General features: G+C 41.0%; 1 protein-coding gene across 2 annotated transcripts in view; it reads right to left on the reverse strand.

The window, feature by feature from the left end:
* Positions 1-16637, reverse strand: part of MTMR1 (myotubularin related protein 1) — a 1550898-nt gene that overhangs the window by 1236001 nt on the left and 298260 nt on the right. Inside the window, exon 3 of one of the 2 annotated variants that reach the window (XM_044057166.1) lies at positions 2235-2258. The exons of the other annotated variant lie outside the window; for it this stretch is intronic. Within the exon in view, the coding sequence (XP_043913101.1) occupies positions 2235-2258 (24 nt within the window). The remainder of the gene's footprint in view (positions 1-2234; positions 2259-16637) is intronic. 2 annotated transcript variants of the gene reach the window in all.

Here is a 16637-nt window from a genome sequence, read left to right on the forward strand (position 1 = left end):
CTGCATCAGAGTCTTCAAAAGGAGAATAGACATAGTCCTGGTCCTCAGAATGTTCAGAGGTAACAGAGGCTTGATCTGAGGAAGGGTAGTCTTCCTCTAATCTGGGCCTTTTGTCCGAGGGGGGTTGAGAACCCCTGATAAGAGTAATCAAATCCTCAGCCATTTTGAGCATCTGTTTTTTAGGCATGAGGCCTTGAGAGAGGTCTGAGGTCCCTGTTTTTTGGTTTTCATGGCTGCTTTAGATTTAGTGAAAGCTTTAATAGAGAAGGAGGAAGGCCTGAAGACACCTTGAGAAATGGCAGGCCTGTCTAAACTCTGAGTTTCCCCGCCAAGAGTGGCGTTGGTATCTGCAGTAGGAATGGGGACCGAGGAGCCTGCGACCTCGGGTACTGAAGACACCGGTAATGTTGTGTCATCGGTACTCAGGGGCTGCGTAGGCGCCTCGCTGAGAACCGGAGAACTGGTAGTCGGCCTTAGCGTGGTGTCAGTAGTCAGTGCGGACCTCGAATGTCGGTCCTTATCTTTGAGTCTTTTACTCAAAACTGGAGTCGGAGTACCAGACGACATAATATAATTAAATTTTTTACCAAAATAGTGAAGGGCGAACTCCGCCCGGTGCTTAATAGTGCACTTGTTGAATCTAGCACAAAAACGGCAGGCCAAGACGTCGTGGTCTGGGCCTAAGCAAGGTATACAGAAAGAGTGGAAATCCTTATGCGGTATTTGCTTCCCACATGAAATGCAATTATTAACTTTGTCTGACATCGGTCTGAGGCAAGAAAAGTTTCCCCAACGGGGTACTTAGCTTTCAAAAAGACTTCGGCTGAAATATTTTCGTAAATCTCAGGAGCTGGCCAACTGGCACTTGCGAACTGCTTCTGCTTCGGGCACCGCGCGGCAAGAAAGACTGAAGAAGATGGCATCGGCTGCCTCTTTTATACCCCTGCCACACTGACGTCAGGGAGGAAGCGACGACAACCGACGCCGGACCTAGACTTTGGAATTCAGCTGACCGAGGACCCGCCTGACGGTAGGATAACCCATCTGTAATGACTGCAGCTGTATGCACGATGAACATCAGGTAATTTGCAGTAGATAGGCCCCCTCCTCAGTGATTACTATACATGCTGCCCACATTGGCAAAATAGTAGATGAGTATAAGCATATGGGAAGCAAACAGAGATTGAGCTGCTACCCGACTATCTGGAGTGCTCAATCTAAATACTCATATAAAATCTCAAACATTTTGACTACAATTCCATTCTACAAAGAGACCATAAGCATAAGGTAAATCATGAGCCTTATGGATGAGCCTTATGGCTGAAGTGAAGGTAGATCACCACCCCTCATGGCAAGGTGGAGAACATGAAAAACAATTCCCAAATACATCCACAGCTCCACATTTTGTGTAGGGGATAGACCTCTAAGTCTGGGTGTTGAATTTCTTTTCAATGTAGAACCAGAAATAATAGTATCTAGATTAGACTGAATCATTATCAATGGTAAATAAATGGAGAGAATGAGAGTGGATAACCATCTATCTTATAAGGAACGAGAGCCACCATGTTATGTTGAGCTCATGTGGCCTTCATAACATCCTGAAAGGTAATAATCAATAGGAGTGGGAAGGCATCTTGCTCTTCATCCTTAATATCACACTGCCAACCCAGTTAGTACAAAGTTGGATGCAGCGCATACAGATCGGCTGTCTTATCTTTCTTTATTCTTCTACCTATCCCCATCTATACTTGCTCCACCTTCCCAAACATGTTTAGTATACATCAGACATTTGAAAAAGATGCAGATAGCTTGAACATCTGCAAATACAAATTCCATGAGCATAAGACTAGTGTAGATGTTCATCTGCAAATCCTTCATTCAAGCAACTAATCAACTTGTGTGGGTTTCTTCAACTCATCATGCAATACAGCATTAAGAGGAATTCTGGAAACAAATTATGGATTAATGTTCACAAAAAAGCTGGCATTTTGCAGACAAATGGCATAAAAAATGAGCAGCTTCTGGAAGAAACTATGAGATCCTTGCTTCTAAAAGCCTGATCACTCCAAGCTGTTCTCATGGCAAATGCATTTATATTGCATGTTTTCCATCTAAACTTTTTTCATTAAGTCAACAACGAAAAAGCAGACAGACCAGTAAAAACAAGAAGCCTAAGCAAAAATAACAATACAAGAAAAGCTTGCTTTTTTACTGCAACAGAAATGCATTCTTACCCTTACATCAGGCCTTGGTTTAACCTGTTAGTTAAAATACAAAAAGTAACAATAAGTACCAAACTTCTATAATCAAGATGACATGCTGTCAATGTGATGTACATTTCAGCTGCATTTTAATTAGTGAAATTTGTTTCTCAAATCGACTGCTGTCAAGCTAGTAGTACTTAACCAGTTACCAAATTTCCAAGTCAAGTACAATGGACCCTTTTCAGACATGGTACAAAATGGTGTTTACAGTGAATACAAGAAATCTGGTCAGTTTCCCGAAAGTTTTATAATCAGCATTTTTTTAAAGAGCCCCAAAGAACCTAGGTTGATGGGGTTGTTAAACTTTCGAGACACTGTCCATTACCATTCCGTAATAACACAACAAACAAGATTCCAATGTTTTCAGACCTCTATCCATAAATCCTGTACAAGCCTCTCTGTTTATCACTTCTGAGATCCTTGCTTGGTTGCTCAGTATAACTAGCCCTCACCTTTCAATCCTTCTTAGATGCCCGTTTTCTGAACTGGTGCAGCATGATGAAAACCACAGATCTACTAAATATCAGAACCATAATCCATGATCATATACAATTGCACATTAACTCACTCATGCCTATGGTGCAAGCTTTAATACTCCACATTTGGTACCTACAGTGCCACTGTCTACAAGCACAAGTCTCCTCACTATTCCTTACAGCCCCATAGAATGCTCATGTGTTTAAGTGTATTTTTCTCTGCTGCTTACAACTATATGGATGCTCAAATGCAGTAACAGGGCTCAGTGATTGTGCATATATTTCAAAGAACATTTTTTTTGTTTTTGTACTTAATAAAAAAAACTGTCAGTCTGTAGGGATAAACGTACACAGTGCAGCCATGTTGGGGAGCATGCTTATTCCTATTTATTTGTTAGGGTTTACAGCACCATCTGCACACAGTAACCATACACTGTGTGTGCTTGTCCATCCAGAAAACTCAAAGATGCAAAGAAAACTTGCCTATTTCTTGCACAGTCAAAAGCTGTTGCTGCAGTGTTTCATGGATAGCATCAGATGTCACAGAGGGAGGTGCATTTTCCATAACACAGTTAAGGTCCCAAGGAGGAAGGATAACTCTCCTTGGGACCTTAACTCTCTAGGATACCTTCTGAAAAATGTTTGACCTCAAATTGAGATTAAAGTAGTGGATCTATATGTAAGCAGGCAGAAATGACTTATAAATGCACTTTTTAATAGAGGACAATTCCAGCCCAGCATTGAGCAACTCACAGAAGCAAAGAATATTCTGTGACTTCCATGTATTTGGTTTCCTAGCTTCTTGTAAAACCTTAAGTGAGTCCACAAAAACAGTCCTAAAAGGAATAATTCTACTTGAATCTCTTCCCTCTCTTCCCCTCCAACTTTTTTAGTTCCCTCCTCCACTTTCTTACTTCCTCCCCTCCCTACAATTATTCTACCTAATCTAACTTTCTCCTTACCTCAATTATTTGACCTAATATAACTTTATCCTATTCACAGCCCCTGAATCTTTATCTCCCACCTTGTTCTACTCACCTTCCACTATACAGTCTACTTATCTGAAATGCCTCTTTTACCTAAACCTCATACTGCCAGTGCAAGAGACAACTGCGAATCCTTTAACTGTACAAACTGCTATTCATGCTTAATGTATCTTAGTCTGGCAAGCCTCGTTTGCTATAACCTTTACCAACCCAACAAATGATATCTTACAAACTCGTTTATTTTTTTTTATTTTTTTGTATGTTACTATGTATGTTGAACTTTTTACTTGCTTAACTTGTACTGAGAATACTTTTCTTTTATACCTGCTAAACCTGTACTGTAAATTTGTTACTTGTATCACTTGTGACTGTGAAGCTTTTTCCCCCAGGCCTCCGCTGAAAAAGGATACAAGCTCAGTCGGACTATCCCAGTCAACAAATGCCAAATAAATAAATAAATTAATTAAAACTATCACCCAGAGAATTGGGCTCAAAGTCTATAGGCTGGGGCGAATTAAAGAGCCTTTGTTCTGTGTGAGCAAGTGCATCCTCCGAGGTAATTTGTGATGGCCATGTGAAAGAGAAGAGGGAACCAATGCTGCCTGGGCCAAAAAAAATTTTGTTTTGTCCTTCTTGACCTTTAGAAGGACTTAGGGATTCCTTTGAAGAAAGCAGTGATAACTGTCCCACACCTGGTGGAGTCAGCTTTAATGAGTTCAGGTAAAATTTTCCATGGTATGAGTAACAGAACTTAATGCATTTTGCTATACAATTTGAAATGGTTTGTTTGGAGGCAGGCCTGCCCTGTTTACCCCTCTGCTCTATTAGGGGTTTTGCCCAGTTTAGATAATACCTGATCTGCTTGTGCACATCTAGTGAGTGGAGGACTTGCTATGCCCTGCTCCATGGATTCGGGAAGACTGATAAGTGGATAGCCAGGTATAAAGAAAGCTCTGCTACTACCTTAAGCATACAATATGAGTTTATTCTGAGTGCCCCTACCTCTGTAAAAGATAGTGAAATGTGCTCTATATGTAAAGGCTTGTAGCTCAGAAACTCTCCTAGCTGAACTAACAGCTATAAGAAAAGTGGTTTTCCAGGTGAGCTCCTCTAGAGAAGCACTGGCAGTAGGTTCAAAAGTAAGCAAGGTTAAATTTTTACCTCAATTTACATCCCATGCTGGAATAGGGTTCCTTCTAGGTGGTCTCAAGTGAACCATCCCTTTTAGAAAAAAAAATATGTTGGGGGGGCACTGTGCAGGCAAACTGATATGGCAGATGCATGCACCTTAATGCTGGAATAGGAAAGTCCTTGCCTAAGGAGGACTGATAGGTACTGCAAGACTGAATTATTGTCTGCCTGAAAAGGGTTACTTTTTTTTTTTTTACTATGACACCAGGTGGATAAAGAAGTTATACACTTATAATGTTCCATCTCTGTCGTCTATCTTCACTCTTACCCAACAAGTGGTTTCAGATCAGATCTGTTGGATCAGACTCGGACGTTGCTAAAGGTCGCAGTCACCAAAACTCTCAAGCTTCTCCCTTACCCATAATGCACCTACCAAACTACCTCAGATCTTGTTTGGCACAACATTAAAGTAGGAAGATTAAGAGAGTCATGGCAAAGCCATATCCAGAAGTAATATATAAAAATAAGTATACAGAGACCTTGTAAACAGTCATTCCTCCAGAAGCCTTAAAATGGGGATTGGTGAGAGGGGGAGTTGAGGAAGAAAGAAGACCGTCAACACAAATGAAACGTCATGGTAAGTACATAACTTCTTTATCTGATGTTGTCAACCTTCATTCTGTCCTCAACAAGTGGGACAGCATCCCTAGCTACCTGTGTCCAGGATGGTCTCAAGGAAAGATATTGCTGAGCACCAGAGACCCAAATGATGCCCTACCTCTGGAGACCAGATCCAACTTGTAATGAGTGACAAAGTTGGAGAGTAGCTCAAGTTGTTGCTGGACATGTATCATCTATGGACATTCTTGATTAAAAAACTGTGGAAAAAGCCATATATCTAGTGGCGTGTACTTTCAAGGGATGTGCAACAGAAATAACCAATTTAGTATAGACATAGGAAATGCAATATGTCAACCACTTTGATAAGGTAACTTTGCAAACTGGTCTTCCCAAGGTTGGTCCAGAGAAAGAAATAAAATGCTGGTCAGCTTTCCTGATTTTTTTTTCTGTTTTGTGCAAACAGAATTGCAATTGTTTATGAACATCCAGTAAATGCAGGATATATTCTTCTTTGCTGGCAAACTTGGGGAAAAAAAAACCACTGGTAGATTGATGACCCTATTGATACTGGATTTTGACACCACCTTTTGCAGAAAAGGATGGATTAATATGCAAGGTCACTCTGTCTTTGTGGAAAACCAAGTATGGAGGTTTAGAAGATGATGCTTGAATCTCTGAAATTCTTGCGGAGGTAATGGAAACAAAGAAAATTGTCTTCCATGTAAAATATTTAAGGTCACATGTAGCTGCTGGTTCAAAAGGAGGTTGTGTGAGAGACTGCAGCATCAAATTTAAATACCATGGGAGGAGTAGGGTCTTTAAAGGGAGGCCTTAGAAGAAGGGTCCCTTTTAAGAAGTTAGTTTGTGAGAAGCTATGGTTGTGTCATTAAAACCTGTATGGTAATTTGAAATTGATGCTAGGTGTGCTTTAACATTTGAAGAACTAGTACCATTTTGAAAGGTGTGCAAGGAAATATAAAATGTGATTACAGGAGCTGAAAGGGGGGTCAAGATTGTGTTACTGTGCCCAAAGGATAAATTTTTTCCATTTACTGGAATATGTTTTATATGTCGAGGGTTTATGGGAAGATAAAATATTCAGACAGGTGATAAGAGAATAGACTGTCTGACTACTAAGGGAGCTAGAGAAGCCAAGCAGTCAGCTTGAGGTTTGTTATATCTGGGTGAGACATACCCATCTGGTGAGACAGGAGGTCCAGAGTCAGATTTAGGTTCCATGGTGGTTGAACATTTAAACTCTAGATTTAAACCTGAAAAGTGTAGAGTGTTGAAATTAATAATAAATATGGTTTCCAAAGCTAATAATTTATTTTTATACATCTCCTCATGTTGATAACTGAATTTGGCTAATATGCTAAAAAAGTGGACTCTGAACCCCCATGATGCGTCCAAAAATGCAAGGCAACCGGGCTATCCAATCTGCTGTGTCTAATATCCCCCAAATGTTCAAGAATGCATTTCTTAGCCTGCCTCTTAGTTTGCCCAATATACCATTTAACTGGAGAACATCCACATCCTATATTATAAATAACTCCACTAGAAAAACAATCAAACCTATGCATGGCGTTATAAATGCTGTTATTGATCTTTATGCCATCTAAATTCCTAATCTTTGGACAAACTTTGCATCTTGAACATAGGAAACAACCCACCTGGTTCCCACTGCTCCTTCGTTTGCTGCTATTAAGGAGTTCTTTCAAAGTCAAAAATCTACTATATGAAAAAAAATCACTTTTTCCAGAAACATTCCTAGCAGTGTCCCCTTGTGTCACAATGGGCCAGAATCTCATTACCAAATTACTTAATGTTTCAGAAAAAGGTGAGAACCTACTGACAAAAAATATTCTCCCATCTTCTCAATCATCGTCCCCTTCCTTGTGAACTCGAACTTCCCTTCCCTTTTTTTGTACTAAACCTTCTACCAACACCATGGGTGCCAAGTACTCTCTTTTCAGTCTTAATCAATAAATCCATCTCATAACCCCGGGATAATAATTTATCCCTCACCTTAGCGAATTCTAAGTATTAAAAGCACGTCTACATTCCCCATATGGAAGAGATTGCAAAAGGTGAGAGAGGTGCATGCTTGAAGCTAAAAGAAAATTGTTAGCAGCAGTTTCTTTCAAATATGGTCTAAACCGAACTGTTCTATTACAACTTACATAAAGTTCCAAGTCCAAGAATTGAATAACATCCCTATGACTCTAGAAAATAAATGACAGTCCAAAACTGTTCTTTTTCCAAATCTGCTATGGACTTTTCAAAATCACCCACTTCCCCTTTACATATAAAAATCAAGTCATCTATATATCTCCTATAGATGACCACTTTGTTGGAAAAAAAATTCCATATTATAAATAAATGAGTGTTCAAAAAAATTCATGAAAATAATGGCATAAGATGGAGCAAAGGAGGCACCCATAGCAGTGCCTCCTTTTTGCAAATATATTTGATCCTCAAACCTGAAACAATTGTGTTAGACAAAATTCCAACAATAATAAGATGAAATTAATTCTCGGGCCTTCAGCCAACATCATAGCTACCGCCTCCATTCCCAGTGAGTGACTAATACTGGTGTACAGAGCCTTGACTTCCACACAAACCCAGTAGAAATTCCCCTCCCAAGCCATGCCCCCTACTAGATCATAAAATTCTTTGCTGTTCCTAATATATGAAACCACCGGAGATGTATAATCTTTCAACTGAGTGTCTAAGAAAATTCCCACATTTTATTGATAAGATCCCACTCCAGATACAACTGGTCTTCCTGGGGAGATCCATAACATTTTTGTGAATTTTGGGGATAGTGAAGAATCTGGCACTTCCTGGATTCTTAACATAAAGTTTCTTAATATCATTAGTGCTGGAAAAACCTAGTCTCTCTCCCCTTTCCATCAATTCCAATAATAAGGAATTAAATTCAACAGCTGGGTCATGATCTAATTTCAAACAGACATTCGCATCATCCAACAAATCATAAGCCATCTTGTTGTATTTGTCCCTGGATAAAATAACCCAGCTGCCCCCTTTGTACGCTTGTGTGAAAACCAAATTCTCATTACAAACTTTGCAACGCTAACTCCTCCTCATTTAAACTAAATCATTTTTGTTTTTTCATAAAAACATTATATTCACGTTGGACTTCTTTACACAATACTGTTTCAAAAACATTAACAACAGTAGTGTTTTTGGGAAGTATAAAACAGCTGACAAAAGGAACCTTTGGAACTTTTAACTCTTCATACCCAGTAATAAACGCTTCGCTAGAATCTCCCTCAACATCAAAACTGTCAACACACTCCCCCTCGTTCAGGGCACCACAATGATTTTCATTGATTTAAAAAATTTTAGCATACAAAGAAACATCAAGTAATGAACTGTCTAAAACAGAAATATCCAAATCCTCAAATAAGATAGCTGCCTCTGATTTTTTCAGCACTATCTCGAAGCATTTTATTATGGAAAAAAACATTCTTAGATGCAGTTTTCTGTAAAACCAACTAACTTCCAAACATAGGTCGGCTAAACTAGGAAAATTTGTGGGTACAAACTTAACACCCTTGTTTAACAAACTCCTAATGTCATTATTAACATCCAAATATCCAGACCCAGTAGGTTCTCACCCTTTTCTGAAACAAAGTAATTTGGTAAGGAGATTCTGGCCTATTGTGACACAAGGGGACACTACTAGGAATGTGTTTCCGGAAAAAGTGATTTTTTCATATAGTAGATTTTTGAATTTGAAAGAACTCCTTAATAGCAGCAAAAGAAGGAGCAGTGGGAACCAGTTGGGTTATTTCCCATGTTCAAGATGCAATGTTTGCCCAAAGATTAGGAATTTAGATGGCATAAAGACCAACAACAGGGTTTATAAAGCCATTCATAGGTTTGATTGTTTTTCTAGTGGAGTTATTTATATTACAGGATGCAGATGTTCTCCAGTTAAATGGTATACTGGACAAACTAAGAGGCAGGGTAAGAAACACATTCTTGAACATTTGGGGGACATTAGACACAGCAGATTGGATAGCCCGGTTGTCTTGCATCTTTGGATGTATCATGGGGGTTCAGACTCCACTTTGTTTTTTAGCATATTAGCCAAACCCAGTTATCAACATGGGGAGACGTATAAAAATAAATTATTAGCTTTGGAAACCAGACTTATTATTAATTTCAGCACACTACACCCTTCAGATTTAAATCTAGACTTAAATGTTTGATGTCCATGGTGGTTGAACAAGGTGAAGCCAGAGGAAGGGAAAAACCAAACCTGTCGAGAGCAAAGGGATTGTGATGTCCCCCACTCTCAGCCAGTAATCAAGGAGCCTGAATCCTCACCACAGACACTGGAGAGGGATGTACACTTGGAATACAAATGGGTACATTCAGTATTTCTAGATACAGACCACTCTTGCATCAATCACAATTTCCCTTAAGAGCACACACAGTCTGGATTTCTCTGTCTGTCTCCCTCCAGGTCCCAATAAGACTCCCCACTCTCCCTCCAGGTCCCAATAAGACTCCCCACTAGTACAGCTGTAGAGTTAGATTCTCAGCGAGTGTCCAAGCCAAGTCCCTAGCATCCTCTTCTCTGTGAAACCAGTGCTTCAAGTCCCTGCTCCAAGTAGCTGATGCACACACACTGAGAATTTGCCCGTGCGCTTACACACACACGCACGGGCATGCACACATACACACAGCACACACCCGCGCGCGCGCGCACACACACACACACACACACACACACACACACACACACACACACACACACACACACACACACACACACACACGGAAATGTTGGCACAGATTTTCTAGCTATGCCACCTTCTGCCCAGATTATAAGGTAGTTTCACTGCCACCAGCCACTTACTATAAGGCTGGTAAAAGGGTATCCAAGTATATTGAGAGAAATTAATATTAATACAGATGGTAATGTTGACCAAACAGCCAGGCTTTCAGGAGTGGCCACAGTTATCACCAAATAAATATGTGCAAATATTCTCAAAACCTAAATATTTTCTAAAAATGATCAGCCACAATGAACAGTTTAAATATATTTAATAATAATTACTAAAAAAACATGAAAATACTAAATATCTACTTACAGTAAATACCAGAGTTTCAGTCAAAGGAGTATTAAAAACAACACTGATGGAAAGTTTTACACAGTTACAGAAAAACAGTACTTAGCTAGTCTCACTGGCTATTCTTGATTGACTAAAAGAATTACTGTTCCTACTTAATGAATAGAGCAAGGCAGGATGGGCGAAGTGATCCATGTCGTCAGATCCAAGACATAATACAGAATGCTCCAGAGATTTCAGTCTCCTCTAATATTAAAACATTTCTGTACAGAATGACATCACATACATCTGGTTATCTGACTGTTTCCCGCACTATCCCTACTACTAGAAGCTACCAGGGTTTAAAACCTATGTGCTACAATATATACAGATAGAGCATTGCTCAGATGTGGTGCAGTTGCTGGAAGTCATAAAACCATAAAGCCATTCCACTTTTCCTACAGGAGATGCAACTTATTCTCTAGCATAGACACTGTGTCTGATTCCCTTCAAAACTGTGGGATAACATCTTTATGGCTTGACCCATAAATTAATTTAATTTGAAGAATATTTTCCAAAGTCAGGTGGATTAACCCTTTCTCTCCCAGTATATGCTGTTACAATGTATACATTTAATTCAGTTACAATAATACATGTACATTTCTTTTTCTTCCAGCAGGGCACACTGTTGATGTATTTTACACAAGCAAACCTCACAAATACATTTTCAGCACAAGCATCTGTACAAAATTAGTTTAATATACAAATGACATAGAATTCTCTACAAAATTCCTGCTAGCTGTGCTGGCATATGTTACACATCCACTGACTTACTTTTCCTGGTATGGCTGGCAGTACCTCCTATTGTCAAATTTCTCACCCCTTTGAAGACTCAAGCTAGTTTTTCAAGTGCCCCTTGAGAAACGTTACTTGAGAGGAATGATCATACTTGGGAATACACTATCCCATACCCTGTCTTGACAGCCCATCTGTACTGGCATTGCTAACACCACTATGGTACTGCACTGTTGTATCATATGCCTGCAACCCCCAGGCTCTACCTTAGTAACATCGCATTTTGATGGCTGGCTCGATGTAGCCATGTTAAAGGATTGTGGTCTAACTATAGTGAATTTTCTTCCATATAGATAGGGTTGAAGTTTCTGCAGTGCCCATACTATGGCTAAACATTCTTTCTATACTGCTGCATAGCATTCCTCCCTAGGTTAGAGTCTACAGCTGAGATATACCACTGGGTGCTCTTCTCTCTCTGAGGAAACCTGGCTGAGTTCAGCCCCTACCCCATGGTTCGAAGCATCCACCTGCACAATAAAAGTACAGTTTTGTACCTACCATAAATGTAGATGTTAGAGTGTATACACTACTGCAGTCATTACACTTGGGTTATCCTGCTGTCAGGCGGTTCCCCAGTCAGCCTGAGTTCCAAAAAGTCTTGGTCCAGCATTGGTTGCGGTCGCCTCCTCCCTGACGTCAATGCGACAGGGGTATATAAGATGCAGCAGACGCCATTTTCTTTAGTTTTTCTTGTCCCAGATGTCAGGTGTCCACAAAAAGGTAGGTAATTCAAATTGCTAATAAAACATACATAAGAAAAGCAAACAACTTTCAGTTACCAGCAAATACTCCCCATAGGTAGTAAAGGGTAGAAGACATAGGTGCGTACCAGAAAGTAAGAGGAGATGGAGGGAGGGTAACCTGGACTGCAGCAGTGTATACACTCGAGCATCTACATTTATGGTAGGTACAAAACTGTACTATGTTCATCATGTTACACTGCTGCAGTCATTACACTTGGGTAGAATCCCAAAGCTGAGGTAGGGTGGCTGGTTCTATAAGGCATTAGGTATGGCTATAAGGCCCTGCAGCACAGCAGAGGTGAAGCCAGCTCTAGATTTAGAGTATAAAGGCAGATGGTAATGCTTGGTGAAGGTATGCACAGAACTCCATGTTGCTGCTTCCAAAATGTCCTTGGTAGGCACTCCTCTGAGGTAGGTAGCTGAAGTGGCTGTTGCCCTGGTGGAGTGAGATCTAATGCTGCTAGGTATAGGTTTCCCATGGTGTGTGTAGCAGAAACGTATGCAATGTCCTATCCATTTTGAAATAGTCTGTTTTGAAATGGCTTTTCCCTGTGCTCCTGCAGCATATGCTACAAGTAATTGCTCAGATTTTCTGTAAGCTTTGGTTTTGTCCAAGTAGAAGCGTAACTGCCTGTGAATGTCCAAAGAATGCAGTAGTCTCTCCCCCTTATTCTGTGGTTTTGGATAAAAGGTTGGCAAGTGAATAGTTTGGTTTAGAGCCACACTTAAAACCACCTTTTGCATAAACGTAGGGTTAGTTCTTAAGGACACCCTGTCCTGGTGGAAAATGAGGAAAGGTTCCCTGCCATTAGTGCCTGTAATTCTGAAACTCTTCGAGCTGATGTTATTGCCAGCAGCAGAGCAGTTTTCCAAGAAATATATTTTAATTCTGCTGTGTTAGCGGGCTCAAAGGGAGGTAAAGTTAATTTTTCCAAAACAAAGTTGAGGTCCCAAGTTGGAGTAGGTACTCTACGGGGCGGTCTCATGTTTTTAGCCCCTCTGAGGTACTGTTTTAGCAACGAATTAGAGAAAATTGGAGGATCCGTGTTGTAATGAGCAAAGATGGCAGAGGCGTAGATCTTGATGGATGAAAAAAAAGAGACCTTTGTCCAGCATCTCAGTTAAATATTGTAGAATCTGAGGAATGTTTTGGACAAGAGGGTCAAGGCTGTGAGCCTGGTTCCAGGCACAGAATCTCTTCCATTTATCTGAATAGGCTTTCCTGGTACTAGGCCTTCTGGCCTCCAGAATGACATCCATAACAGCTTTGGAGACAGGCATTGCTTGCTTGACTAAGGAATTTTCCATGCAGCTGGGTTTAAGGTCTTCAGCTGACTGCGAAGTATCTGATTGTTGTGCTGAGTCAGCAGATGTGGGATTTCAGGCAATATCCAGGGTGGTTCTTGTGCTAAATTCTTTAAGATTGGATACCAGTGCTGGCGCGGCCAGTCTGGAGCAATCAGGATCATCTCTGGCTCTTCTTGCCTGGCTTTTATGAGAACCTTTGGAAGGAGAGGCAGTGGAGGGAAAGCGTATACTTATAGGTTTTTCCAGCTGAATGAGAGGGCATCCACTTTCCATGCATGTGGATGGTAACTCCTTGTGCAGAATTTCTGTAGCTGGCAGTTCATTGGGGATGCAAACAGATCTATGTCCGGGCTCCACCATTTTTGTGTTATCATTCTGAATATTTGTGGATTCAATTCCCATTCGTGGGGATCCATGATGTTTCTGCTTAAGTCGTCTGCCAGTGTGTTTTTCTCTCCTGGCAGGAATTGTGCTTGAAGATGAACTTGATAGTTTAGAGCTGTGTTCCACAAGGTCATGGCTTGTCTGCAGAGGGGGTAGGAGTGAGTGCCCCCTTGCTTGTTTATGTACCACATAACTGTGGTGTTGTCTGTTTTTAGTAATAGTTGTCCTGGATGCAGCATGTCCTTGAAAGCTATAAGGGCATTCTGTACAGCTAACATCTCTTTTTGACTGAAGTGAAGATGCCTTTGTTCTGCAGGCCACTTGCCCTGAATACATTTTCCTGCCATGTGTGCTCCCCAGGCATAATCCGATGCATCTGTTGTCAGTGTTTGCCTGGCTGTGGGTTGAGTAAAAGGCTGTCCCTTGTTGAGGTGACAAGCTTGAGCCCACCATCGAAACTCCTGTTGAAGGCAAGGAATTAGTGGTAAAACTGTTTCCAAACATTGACAGTGTTGAGACCATACACTCTTTAGGTACCAATGCAGTTTCCTCATATGCAGTCTGACATACGGAATTAGTAGTATGCAAGATGCCATGTAACCCAAGGCCTGCAGAATTTTTCTTGCAGGGAGTTGGGTTTTTGTTGCCATCAATTCAAAGTATTGAGTCAGTTGTCCTTGCTTGTCTGGCGTGAGATAAGCCATCTGGGCCATTGTGTTCAAGCTGGCATCCAGGAATATTACCTCTTGTGAGGGCACTAGTTTTGATTTCTTTTCGTTTACTGTGTACCCCAGGCAACTTAACTGTTTTACAAATGCCAGATGCTCCAGAAAATTGTCCTTGCTCTCTGCTTGAATCAGGCAGTCGTCCAGGTATGGATAAATTTGAATTCCTTTCTGTCTGCAAAATGCAATTACTGGTGCCAGGTACTTTGTAAAGACCCTGGGCGCAGTAGATAAGCCAAAGGGCAGTGCAGAGAACGGATAGTGCATTGAACCTGCTATGACTCTTAGGTATCTTCTGCAGTTTTGTCTGATAGGGACATGCAGGTATGCCTCCTTGAGGTCCAAAGTCACGAGCCAAGCTTTCTTGCCCAGCATGGGAAGAAGCTGCTGTAGTGTTAACATTTTGAATTTCGGAACATCCAGTGTTTAGAGAAGAAAGAGCCAGAATGGGCCTCCAGGCTTTGTCCTTTCTGGGATCCAGAAAGAGGCTTGAATAAAATCCTTGTCCTTGCTCTTGTGGTGGTACCACTTGAATAGCTCTCATTTCCATGAGTGCTGAATTTGTTTTTGAGCCTCTGCCCATTGATTTGGTGGCAGATTTGGCATTCCTTTTAACCTTGGCAGAGTGTGAAAGTGGAACCTGTAACCATGAGATACAATGTTGAGAACCCATTTGTCTTTGGTGATCCAATGCCAATTGTGATAGAAAAGTGCAAGTTTTCCTCCCAAGGGGGCTGCCAAGACAGAGTTGTTTGGCAGCTGTAATGGGAAGTCATTGAGGCTGCCTTTTATATGGGGCCTGTCTTCCACTTCTTTCTGGTCTGGTGCACTCCATTGTCGAGGCCTGTAAGGACCTTGTGGTTGACCTCTACCTCTCGGATGTCTGTATCTGTCTCTTTGAGGTCTGTCTGTAGCCGGAAATGACCAATTCTTTGCTGGCCAATTTCTGCTAAATCTTGGTGGCTGAACCTGTAAGAAATCCTTTACAGTTTGCACAGATTTTGCTTTATCCTCCATTTTCTTTAATACCTCTTCTGCCTTGACTCCAAATAACACATCCTGCTGCAAAGGTGCATCCAATAATTTTGCTTTAACATGATCTGGTAACGTATGTTCTTTTAACCAAGCATGCCTTCTAATGACAGAGCCTGTAACTGCTGTTCTACAGGAGGCCTCTAAAGAATCAAAAACCACATTGCAAAGTATGCTTTCCCACTTGTTCAGCTGCATGCAATAAATCCTGCATTTCTTTAAAATTAGGAGGATCTGAATCTAGAAGCATTTTTTTGTTTTAATGGAGACATCAAAAATTGCTGATATTTTAGCATGTGAAACTGGCAATTTAAGGCTCTCATTGCTAAGGTTGCAGACTTATATACTTTCTTTCCCCATCTGTCTAATGCTCTGGAATCTCTGTCAGAGGGAACTGGGTTTTTTGCTGATGAGGCCTTAATCCCTTTGGGTCCCTGAGAAATAGTTTCAGGGTCAGCAACAGGGCTTTTATACAGAAATTTGAGAGAGTCAGGGACTCTGTAATATCTATCGGGTTTAAGAGGGGCTGGAGGTAAGGAGTCAGGGTTTAAGCTGGATTCAGTGTAGACATCATCCACAATATCTAACACTGGTGGAATAGCAAGGGGTCTGTGTTGAGGCAATAAAAGAAAGTCTCTGAGTCTTTTCTTGGATTCTGAGTAATACTGGCCTTCCCAATGGAAGTGCTACCTCATGGCATGTAAGGTCTCCCCAAAGGAGTAGTCCTCAAGCGGAGAGGCTGATGGAATTGATTCCTCAGCATCAGAATCCTCATAAGGGGGTAAGGAATATCCTAGGTCTGAGGATGAATCTGAAAAAATAGACACCTGGTTGGAAGATTCATAGTCTGCATCCTGTCTGGGCCTTTTATCAGGAGGGGGATGGGACCCCCTGACCAGGGTGATTAGGTCTTCGGCCATTTTGAGCATTTGTTTCTTAGGCATGGAAGCCTGTCTTGGAGAATGCTGTATCTGTTTCTTTGTTTTTAAGGGGGCCTTAGACTTAGTAGAGGGTTTAATGGTTAA

Source organism: Protopterus annectens, chromosome 15.part0, assembly GCF_019279795.1.
Source record: "Protopterus annectens isolate FY-2018-M chromosome 15.part0, PAN1.0, whole genome shotgun sequence".
NCBI lineage: Eukaryota > Metazoa > Chordata > Ceratodontiformes > Protopteridae > Protopterus > Protopterus annectens.